Raw genomic sequence first — 12,041 nt, 5'->3', positions numbered from 1 at the left:
ATATATATATATATATATATATATTACAAGAAGGTACATTGGGTTTATGAAAGTACTGTACATAGCATTGATGATTTTACATTCATGTAAAGCCACTAACATGCATAGCGTTTCAGGCAGGTCCCTAATCTAACAGATAAATCTAAGGAGATAATGTGTAGCAACATTAAAAAATGTTAACAGTGACAGGATTGGGTAGCGCCACTCATCCTGTGAGTGGACACACCGCCATAGTGACAATATCGGGCAGCGTCACTCATCCTGTGAGTGCACACCGCCATAGTGACAGTATTGGGCAGCGTCACTCATCCTGTGTGTGAATACACCGCCATAGTGACAGTATTGGGCAGCGCCACTCATCCTGTGAGTGGACACACCGCCATAGTGACAGTATTGGGCAGCGCCACTCATCTTGTGAGTGGACACACCGCCATAGTGACAATATTGGGCAGCGTCACTCATCCTGTGAGTGAACACACCGCCATAGTGACAGGATTGGGTAGCGCCACTCATCCTGTGTGAACACACCGCCATAGTGACAGTATTGGGCAGCGCCACTCATCCTGTGAGTGGACACACCGCCATAGTGACAGTATTGGGCAGCGTCACTCATCCTGTGAGTGAACATACCGCCATAGTGACAGTATTGGGGCAGCGCCACTCATCCTGTGAGTGGACATACCGCCATAGTGACAATATTGGGCAGCGTCACTCATCCTGTGTGTGAACACACCACCATAGCAGGATATATCCCCCCCCCCAAAAAAAAAAAAACAGGAAGAAACCCCGCTGAGTTGTTTATCTTGTCACTTGTATCCAGACACAGTTACATTAAAGTATACAACATTTGAAGAAAACAAAACGAGGTTTCGGAGCAGACACTCGACCCTGCGAGAACATGTGAGTACATCTATAGACGAGTACAAACACATGGGGCTCTGATAGCCTCTTATCTGCTCAGTGACTTCCACCAGCTGGACCAAAGCAAATGATTCAGTATTAGCCAGGCAGTGGGACAAGGCAGAGCGCTGTCCTGATGCTCTACGTGTCCCGCCAGCTGTCACCAATATTGCTGACTCCCAACATCCACAAAGTCTCTCTTTATCATTATATCTACAACTTGCTGACAGCCACAGCGCCCTCGCTAGAGGTATATTCGACAATGAAACCTGTTTTTGCTCTCTGCTTGGTGGCGAGTCTGGTGAGAGGTGAGGTGAGAAGTGTGAGAGGAGGTGCGGACACGGTGGACGCACAGAACATTGAGATTAATAAGGAGAAGTTAGTGTTGGGTGAGAGAGGCAGTCCTGAGGTGCAGGAGGAGTGGCCGCCGGGGGAGAGGGCCAGCATCACCACCCAGCCCAACATTGTCCTCCTCCTAGCTGACGACCTGGGTTATGGTGACCTCAGCATCTCTGGTCATCCTACCTCCAGGTTGGTCGCCATAGATATATAAATACAATTTAAATAATATATATTGCTCTCAGATTGTGTACATGCATTTCCTAGGACTTGTATATGGTCTCAGCAACTAGCTGTGACCCTATAGTTGCTCATATAGTTAAATATTCCATTGCACTCTCTCAAATTGAGTGAATCATGTTCAGCAATGTGTGGATCTCTTAACCGTCAACATTAAACATTGTACAATAAATCCTCTAATCAAATAAATCTCAAAATAAACAATACCCAAATTTGTAACAAATTAGATGGCAAATTCCTTGGCATTCTCATTGACCACAAACTGAATTTCCAGGGCCACATTCTAAATATATCAAAAAAAGTTTCAAAAACTGTTGGCATTCTTTCTAAGATCAGATATTATGTACCACGCCCTGCTCTGGTGACTCTCTATTACTCCCTCGTCTATCCATATCTCAACTATGGTATTTGTGCTTGGGGTTCTACTACCCAAAATCATTTACGTCCTCTAATTACTCAACACAAAGCTGCTATTAGGACAATATCCAACTCTAGCCCAAGACATCACTCGGTACCCCTACTCAAATCTCTGAATATGTTAGACATTAAGTCACTGCACATTCTCTCATGTGTATTATACATATATAAAACGCTAAACTGTAATGCCAATCCTGACCTCAAAAGCTTCATAGAAGGTTGTAACAGAACCCATGAGCACCACACCAGAAATAAATACAGTTTTGATATTCCTAGAGTACGACTTAATCAAACTAGAAATGCTCTACAAATCAAGGGACCCAGAATGTGGAATGACCTTCCCAACCATGTTAAAGACTGTACCTCTCTCAACCAGTTTAAGATAAAAACGAAGCTATACCTAATAAATTCCCTGTAACCTACCTTACCCCTCTAATGTCATCCAATGTCTGTTTTTTTTTTAAAGAGCGCTGTTTGTAGACAGAATTGTATTTGTGCTGCTTTTTCAGCTATGCTTTCATTCCATGTTTTCATTTTACTCTTTATACTCAATTAGTATTAAGCTTTAGTCATTTAAGTTTTTTTATGCCCGAAACGCTTTTCGTAATAGTGGCTTTAGGCATTGTATGTACTAGCCCTAACGATAAATCCATCACTCTTTGTAAAATCTCTTTTATGTATGTACCTTACCTAAATAAACATTTTGATTTTGATTTGATTTTACAAAGCCTGATGCAACAACCTACAGGACGCCCCGTCTGGACGAACTGGCTGAGGGCGGCAGGTTCTTCACACAGTTCTACGTCACCAGCCCCGTCTGCAGCCCCTCCAGGTGAGTGTTTGGGGTCCCCAAAAGTCACGTTCTAGAACCATTGGAATTCTAAACACCATATCAGAATCAATCAGAGCGCAAGAAATCCACTAACGGGGAAAGCGGGAAATAGAAACAGAAAAATAACTGGTGGAATGGTTAATGTACTAGAGCATATAAAGAGAAGGATGACAAGCCCAACACAACGTATTGTAACTCTTCTTACAGAGGAACTGAAGTCTCAATCTGCTAATACATAAATAAAAAAATAAATAACAAGTGAAAAGGAGTAGGGTTAAACAGAAGTAGCCTAGTACGGACCAACGGAAGGATTAGGTTTTAAACAGGACAAGCCTAGTACGAACCAACAGAAGGAGTAGGACTAGTCTAGAACGAACCTAAGGAGTAGGTTTAAACAGGACTAGCCTAGCACGAACCAACAGAGGGGGGAGGGGCGGGTTTAAATAGGACTAGCCTAGCATCCACCAACTACGATCCCCACCACTCTGAGGCTATGGTCCGTGCCCCACAGAGCATCACTCCTGACGGGGCGGCTGCAGGTGCGGAGCGGGGTGTACCCGGGTACCTTCACACCAGACAGCAGCCTCGGCCTCCCACACAACGAGACCACCATCGCCGCCCTCCTCAAGGATAAGGTCAGGCGCCATTTTAAGTATTACCCTGAATTTCCTCTCATCAGCTTGTGAATAAAACAAAAAATATATTTTACTGTTTAATGTATACTAGAAAAATTAAATTATTTAAAGCAAATGAAGTTGAATCAGCTATGTTTGTAGCAGTAATAAATAAATGTAATATAATGAAGTGATATAATTTAAATGCTAATTTATCTCGTTATCATTTAAAGTAAAAAATTTTAGTGTATGAGATTCATTTTAGGAGTTAGTTAACTTATTATGGAGATGCATCTTGAGGATGGTCAGTAGTTCTAACTTGGGAGGACTTCCACATATATACACAGGCTGCCTGACCCTAACAAAACGAACGATGAAAACCTTTAGTTAAGCATAAACGACAATTCAAAGACTGGATCTTTTGAGATAGGTTGAACTAGAGTTTCCAAGACGAGACAGTCCAATAAGCCGAGGACAACAGACATGTTAGTTTAGGTACAACGTAGAGGTTCACTCCCTTAGTGCTTGCATCAACGCAAATCATAAACAAGAAACACAAGAGCCACAACTTTCACTCCAACTCACACTTCTACTTTCATCTAGATTTGTTTGTGTGTCTTGACAGGGTTACCGCACCCTGATAGTGGGCAAATGGCACCTGGGGGTTGGCACCACTGGAGAGTACCTCCCCACCCACTATGGGTTCGACCAGTACCTGGGAGTGCCTTACTCCCACGACATGTGCCCCTGTAAGGTGTGCTTCCCAGGCGACCAGCCCTGCCTGGAACAGTGCTGGAACCAGGATGTGTCCTGTCCGCTCTTCAGGTAAGTCTCACATCTCCCCATATTCCAGCGCTTGTTCGCAAATTTTCATCATGTCATTCACTTCAGTGATTATAATACTTGCTTAAGGTAATACTAGTAAGGTAAGATGAAGATATATTATGTAGCTTGGGCCACACAATATCATGTATCACTGCATGATACAGTGGGTACAGAGGACGTTACTCCACATGCCCAGACTGGGCATGATACAGTGAGTACAGACCACGTTACTCCACATGCCCAGACTGGGCATGATACAGTGAGTACAGACCACGTTACTCCACATGCCCAGACTGGGCATGATACAGAGGGTACAGACCACGTTACTCCACACTTCCAGCAACACGACGGTCGTGGAGCAGCCGGTGGACTTGACGAGCCTCACAGGGCGTCTGGTGGAGCGAGCACGAGACTTCATCCAGGACGCGGCCGCCGCTGGCAGCCCATTCTTCCTCTACTTCCCCTTCCACCATGTGAGTTATTCAGTTTTAGCCCACTGGCTATTGATCCACACCCGGTTCCATTTCCTAACTATGTTCTCTTTACATCTCTATTTCGTTTTCCATTCCATAGCTTCCATTTCTTGGGTTTTTATTTTCTTTGTCATTTCCTCTAATTCCTTGTTCGTTATCTGTCCATTTCATATACGTTTCTTTATAATTCCGCTAAGCGAATTTCCCTTTCCATTCCCACTTCATCACTACGATATTTCACCCATTTATCCGTTATTCGTCAACTACTTCGTCCGTCACCATGTATAAGTTTACAAGTTTAAGTTGACCAGTTCAGTTTTCTCCCATTTCCACCATCATCATATCCTGATTGCCCAGCTTAGGAGTGGTCCAGATGCTCCATCAGACACACCCATTCATCTCATGAGTAAGCCTGACATGAGTAAAACTTACTGGGGGCATGATGAACCTGCCGCGAACACTATGCTTACACTAATGGCTCTGTTCAAATGTCAACAGGTCGCACTGCAGCAGCCAGTAAGGTATACGCACATCAGTCACAGGTTTAGGGCTCCTTGTATGAATATCCCTAAGAATAAGACGTCCACCATGCCCAAGCGTTCCGTTATAACCAATATTCTACATAAAACATGGTACCGCTCTATCTGCCTCTTTTCAGCAGTACGAAGGTGTGCCCCAGGGTAGTGTTCTGAGCACTACTCTTTTTCTGGTTGCCCTCAATGGTCTTCTTTCCTCTCTTCCTTCAGGTGTCTTCTCCGCTCTCTATGTCGATGATCTTACCCTTTGCTGTCAGGGTGATGATTCGCCTCTCCTTCAGCGCCGGCTTCAACTTGCGATTGATGCCGTGTCGTCTTGGGCCACCGATCATGGCTTCAAGTTCTCTACTTCTAAGACTTGTGCCATGTCTTTTGCTAGGAAACGGGTCGCTCTTCGTCCCTCTTTGTCACTTTATGGTCATCCCCTTGAGTACAAAGATTCCGCGAAGCTTTTGGGGTTATTCCTTGACACTCGTTTGTCTTGGTCTCCCCATATCTCTTACCTCCGTGTTGAGTGCTCTAAGGCCCTTACCCTCCTTCGGGTCTTGTCCCATACTTCTTGGGGAGCAGATAGGCGCACTCTCCTTGCTTTACATTCCTCTCTCGTCCTGTCTAAGCTCGATTCTGGTTGCCCTGCTTACTCATCTGCTTCTCCTTCTACTCTTCGTCGCCTTGATGCTTTGCACCATACTGGGTTGCGCCTCAGTTCTGGTGCCTTTCGTTCGACTCCCGTCCTTAGCTTGTATGTTGATACTGGCTTTCTGTCTCTCCAGGACCGCCGTGATCGCTACTGTCTTCGCTATCTTGCGCGGTCCTTACAACATCCTTCCTCTCGCCTCTGTCGTGCTTTAACTTTTACCCCTCCTGCGGTTCCTGTTCCTCTTCACCACCTCCCTCTTTCTGTCCGGTTATCTCGCTTACAGGATTCTCTTTCCGTTCGTGTTTCTAATGTTTCTCCTCGTGTTGTTCCTTCTTTGCCCCCCGTGGAGAGTCCCCCTTCCGCAGTTTTGTACATCCTTGACCCGCATCACTAAAGCTTTTACCCCTCCTACAGTTCTAAAACGCCTTTTCCTTGAGCACTTTTCTTCTCACTCCCGCTCCGTTTCTGTCTTCACTGATGGGTCTAAGTCTGCGGACGGTGTTGGCTACTCTGTTGTTTTTCCTGATCGCACTTATATGTGTCCCTTACCTCCGGAGACTAGCATCTTTACAGCGGAGCTTTATGCTATTCTCTATGCTCTTCGTCTCCTGCTTTCTTGTTGTCAGTCTTTCTTTGTAGTTGTTGTTGACTCGCGTAGTGCCCTCATGGCTCTCGGGTCCTTTAATCCAGTTCATCCAGTAGTTGTCGAGATCCAGCATTGGCTGTTTCTTGTCCACAGTAAATTTAAGTCGGTTGAGTTTTGTTGGGTTTCCAGCCATATCGGTGTGTCTTTAAATGAGCGTGCAGATGCTGCCGCCAAGGAAGCTGTCCGCTCTTGTCCCATCTCTCGTAAAGGTATTCCATATTCCGACTTTTACCCGGTTATCCATTCCTCCATTCTTACCCGTTGACAGGCTTTCTTGGTCGTCTGTTACTGGTAACAAACTTCGTACTCTTAAATGTTGTGTTTCCTCATGGCCGTCCTCCTGCCACCGTAACCGGCGATGGGAAACAGCTCTGGCGAGGTTGCATATTGGCCATACTCGCTTAATCCATGGTCACTTGATGGAGCGCCGCCCCGCTCCTTATTGTCCTAATTGCATTGTCCCTCTTACGGTCGTGCATGTCCTTGAATGTCCTGACTTCCAGGATGAGCGTGTCTTGCTTTCCGACCGCCCCTCACGGTCGTCTGTCCCTCAATGGAATGCTTGGTGACTCGGATACTTTTGATATCGTTCGCCTTATGCGTTTTTGTTCTCGTATTGGCATCCTTGGTAATATTTAGCGCCCTCTGATTATTCCGCACATTTGATGGTGCTACATAGCCTTCCCGGTTTGGTGCCTTCTTTTGATAATTACTTACTTCTACATAAAACACAGGTACACCATCCGCAATTCGCCTCGACGGATCACTACGGGAGGAGTGAACGAGGAGCCTTCGGTGACTCCCTGGAGGAGCTGGACTGGGCTGTAGGTCAGGTCGTCGACCAGCTCAACAACCTCAACCTTATCAACTCGACCCTAATATGGTTCACCTCAGACAACGGGTAGGTCACGACCCAGGTGTGTGGGTTATTAAACTATCTGCATACGCAAGTTGCATACACGAAGGCGCTCAGACATATCTTCGTTTCTATGTGGTTGTAATTCACGTTTTTTTTATATATATACATATGGTCCTGGGTTCGATATTGTTATAAATGTAGGCACTATGGGGGATCTAGTATTATTATGGAGTAGGGTCAGCAGTTAGAATTAAGATGTATCACAAGTAATGGAGATCATATAGGCCCGGCCTCCAATAAAAATATAAAACAGTAATGTCTATAGTGGCTTCCAGAAAAGGTCAGCTTAGAGGTAGATCACTGATCTCCTACACAGGAAGAATGGATACTCCTTTAAAACTAATTTATTAAACCCTCTTAACAACCCTCCATATACATTCACAACAATAACAATAATTACTTTACCACACTATCTTACGTTAAAAGCCTTGGTCCACATAGACAGGATACAAGGTTTACACTGGGGACAAGCTAGGGTAAAGTCTACTAGGCAAGGGACACTAGCAAGGACTCTAGGTAGCTTACTGGTACTACTGGTGCCCACGTGCTTCCACTGGGACCCCCCCCCCCCTTAGAGTAGCTTAGCAATATAAACACTAGTGATACCCTAATTAATTAATACTATACACATTAATACACACTTATGCCAGAAACGAGAATACAGCACATTACTTAGCTTGGTAAACTAGACACAGAATAAGGTAAGGGAGAGAAGCAGGAGGAAGGGGCGAGGGATGCAGAGCAACACAGTAGAGATGTTTACACAACGACGCCAGCCAGAGAAGACCACTTCAGCCTCTAGTCCCAGAACTCCCGAGTTGACTCGCTGCCGGCCGACTACTCAGCTAATCGTACAGCAGCCCTATATCCAAGTTTACTCAGATCTACTTTACTAATACTTTCTAATCATTTGTAAACATAGTTGATGCCTATTTTATTAATTAATAATCAACCACAAGCTCAGTCTTTAAATGCTCTGTGAGAAACAAGATTCGTGTTACGTCTGGCAAGGAAGATACAAACAGAGACGCGTCGACAGGCGCCTCAAATAATATAAAGTCATTTATTTAGCTCAATTTGACCTCTGGTTTCTACTGATGAACCCAGGGTCGTAACAGATTCCTAATATCTAATATCAATTAGATATTTTAAAAGTTTACACATGAGTTTCTATTTAATTGACTCATTAAATGAGTACTATTAATGAGTGTTTTGAATTAGACCGAGCCTGATGCGGAAAGAGCGCGGAGGATGCGCAGGACCGCTGCGCTGTGGCAAGGGGACCACGTGGGAGGGAGGAGTCAGGGTGCCAGCCATCGTCCATTGGCCCCCGCACATCACCCCAGGTCTGTGTTACTAGCCCACTCTTATCGCGTTATATCTCTTCATTACTCTGCCATCAACATTCCATTTTAAGATCCTTTTGACTGTTCTCCCTAAGCTACAATTTAGTTTGAGTGAGTGAGTGCCAGCTGTATCAGATCACAGTACTTGAGACAATTAAGCAAGTCCAAGCTATGTCTGGGTACAAGTGACAGGATGAACAACCCAGCGGGTTTTCTTCCTATTGGAGATGTTTCCCATTAGTACATGCTGCTATGGCTGTATGTCCACTCACACAATGAGTGGCGCTGCCCAATAAACTCGCCCCTCGGGGCAAAATTTAAATCACAGCCGACTGGAGGGTATCTTTACCTTGACATTCCCTGAACTACAAGTAACATACACGCCTATCAGCAAAAACTAGTAACGAAAATCCAGTACTTCTAAGCTTCACTACAACTAGCTATTAATGCACTCAAAAATAATTGTCTGTGATTCAAAGTCAGCTCTTCAGGCACTTGAACACCCAGCATGTAAAACAGATACAAGGAATGTTGTAACATCCATTATAAACTACATATATAATATACATGGCAAGAGTTTCAACACCTCATATGGATGGCTACCACCTCATATAGATGTTGTCTAACGTGATGACACGGACAAGACAGCTAAAGCTGTCCACGATATAAGCTTAATTTATATTTATACCCAGGCTACCTTCCCCTCCGGCAAAATTATTTAATTATTATCAGGTCGGTGTATGGGACTGGCTTCGACCCTTGACGTGCTGCCCACCCTGGCTACCCTGGTCGACCTCGACACCTCTGACCTCACCCTCGACGGCGTCGACATCTCTCCCCTCCTCAGGGACCCACTGGCTCAGGTGAGTCGGTGGACAAGACCCTAAATTCTCCCCAGGGTCTCTCTCTCCTAAATTCTATAACATGCAAGTGTACCAGAGTTAGCCCTCTCGGCGCTCACTGGAATACGACGCGTGTGTAGCTAACATTAATCACTAGAACATGATCTATGATCATTGGAGCTATACAATAGTATCGAACACTCGTTCCTGTATACTCCAGCATTAATAAATTAACCAATTGTTAATTCTATCATTAACACTGGATCACCACTGTACCACCAGAGTCCCCGGAAGATGTACCCAGTGTACCCACAGGCGCCTACGCAGTCTCTTGGGCCTTTTGCTGTTACAAATGGCACCTACAAGGCTCACTTCTACACCTTGGGGTCAGGTGAGCTATGCCAGGCACTCTGTGGCACGGGGGGAGGGGGGAGGGGAATCTACAGAACTTTACACTGTGCTTGGACTTGATCTCATTTTACTGTTACTCGTTGCCTAATAACTGTTTTATTGCCCTCAGCCCTGTCAGATGGCGGCAACTACGACCCCATGTGTCCGGCCAGCCACCCCCTCACCCCCCACAACCCTCCACTCCTCTACAACCTCCAGCACGACCCTGGCGAGCGCTACGACCTCAGCAACGACACCAAGTACCTGTGAGTTCGATGGATACCGGATGGAATTCTCAAATCTACTTTGTATAGCGGTTAACATGCACGAACGTACAGGGAGGGGATATTGAAGAGTTTCATTTAAAAAATGTAGAATGTATGTTAGGGTGAAAATAATTATTAGGGGAAAGCGCCAAGCCGTTACAACTATAGCACTGGGAAGGGATCAGGATAAGGATTTGGGAAGGGACGGGGGAGAGGAACGGTGCCCAACCGGTCGGGGATTGAACGCCGACCTGCATGATGTGAGACCGTTGCTCTACCGTCCAAGGGGAATGCTATACTGTCTGTCTTGTTCCCCAAACAAAGGGAACAAGAGTACCCAAATGAGCCACAGAGACACTAGAAAAAATTATTTCAGTGTCAGAGTAGTTAACAGATGGAATGCATTAGTAGTGATGTGGTGGAGGCTGACCCCATACACAGTTTCGAATGTAGATATGATAGAGCCCAGTAGGCTCAGGAATCTGTACAGCAGTTGATTGACAGTTGAGAGGCAGGACCAAAGAGCCAGAGCTCAACCCCCAGAAGCAGACTTAGGTAAACACCAGCACAATATACTTGAGTTAATTTTGCCCATAAAATGTTGTATAGTGATCACTCCGTTCTTGAACCCAATGGCGTGAACGGATTGTTAAATTATTAGTTTGTTATATATTTTTCGAGTCACGTAATTATCATATTGAATTGTTTAATAATTCAAATGTAGTCCGATGTTTCACGTCTTCAAGACGCAGTAGTAACTCTGGGTTCCACTCTCACATAACTCACTCGAACGGAATAATTGGGACTGAACTCCCATTTGTTATTCCGTTCCATCCGGCGTCGACTGGCCGGATGGAACGGACACTTTCACACACAACCTTTCGCCCGTCATCGCCAATTGTTGCCATATTTTTTTCAACAGCGAGGTGTTGAATATGCTGACACAGTGGCGAGAGGAGCACATGGCAACCGTGACATGGATGGAGGCGCGAACCACAGTCGTCGACCCGATGGCGGAGCCCTGCTGTACCCTTCCGTCCTGTAGTCCCTTCCCCGGGTGCTGCGACTGTCCTGCCCCGTCTCGTCCTGCCCCGTCTCGTCCTGCCCCGTCTCGTCCTCTCCCGTCTCGTCCCGTCAACCACATCAAGGGCTACCTCCTCCAAGGCCCACAACCACCAACATTCTGGCAGTGGCTGTAGATTATTACACACTCTAGCACTATGCTGCGTCATCTGAGTCAGTCTTCAGTCTTGTTATGCTAGGGGCTGTAATATGAGTATTTGAACACTACAGCAACATAATTGTGTATAATAAAAATGACAGCAAACCCTAATCATTCTTATTCTTAGTATTTTTAACCTAAATACCATGATAATGTATATTTAAGAATTAGTATGGCCGTTTATATTAGCCTGAAAGCGTTCCCCTGTTAAAGTATAAAATAAATAAATATGTTTATTCAGGTAAGGTACATACATACAAGTGATGTTACATTAATGGATCAAATATATAGATAGAGCTAGTACATACAATGCCTAAAGCCACTATTACGCAATGCGTTTCGGGCAGAAAGTATTTTTTTTTGCTGTAAACCCTTTCAGTTTCTTATAGTATGGAATGAACTACTCATGTGATCCCGTCTTCAATATCTGTACAATATTTTCCCATCTTTAGATATCGGGAAGTTCTTATTGTAAAAATATTCTATCAGGAGAAAGCGTCAAGCCAGATCACCTACGTCTATATAGCACTTGTAAGGGGTCAGGATAAGGATTTGGGATCTCGACAACAAAAATGAATTGATGAGGGGACTTCT

General features: G+C 45.0%; 1 protein-coding gene and 1 long non-coding RNA gene across 4 annotated transcripts in view; one reads left to right on the top strand and one right to left on the bottom strand.

Moving 5' to 3' along the window:
* Nucleotides 1–12,041, bottom strand: part of LOC138357111 (uncharacterized) — a 192,827-nt gene that overhangs the window by 53,851 nt on the left and 126,935 nt on the right. The window lies entirely within an intron of this gene.
* On the top strand, nucleotides 359–11,567 carry LOC123771452 (arylsulfatase A). Of its 3 annotated transcripts, XM_069313697.1 has the most exons (12): nucleotides 568–1,431; nucleotides 2,645–2,728; nucleotides 3,240–3,363; nucleotides 3,968–4,167; nucleotides 4,508–4,640; nucleotides 7,197–7,363; nucleotides 8,603–8,727; nucleotides 9,460–9,590; nucleotides 9,852–9,960; nucleotides 10,090–10,225; nucleotides 11,148–11,313; nucleotides 11,344–11,567. In XM_069313697.1, exons 1-12 carry the CDS (start codon nucleotides 1,037–1,039, stop codon nucleotides 11,422–11,424), a joined length of 1,851 nt encoding a protein of 616 aa, XP_069169798.1. In that variant the 5' UTR covers nucleotides 568–1,036; the 3' UTR covers nucleotides 11,425–11,567. The 3 variants fall into 3 exon arrangements, with proteins under 3 accessions (XP_045619938.2, XP_069169798.1, XP_069169799.1); XM_045763982.2 differs by having other exon boundaries at nucleotides 359–1,431; nucleotides 11,148–11,567; XM_069313698.1 differs by having other exon boundaries at nucleotides 976–1,150; nucleotides 2,625–2,728; nucleotides 11,148–11,567.

Source organism: Procambarus clarkii, chromosome 76 (assembly GCF_040958095.1).
Source record: "Procambarus clarkii isolate CNS0578487 chromosome 76, FALCON_Pclarkii_2.0, whole genome shotgun sequence".
Taxonomy (NCBI): domain Eukaryota; kingdom Metazoa; phylum Arthropoda; class Malacostraca; order Decapoda; family Cambaridae; genus Procambarus; species Procambarus clarkii.
This window is presented reverse-complemented; position numbering and strand designations above follow the sequence as displayed.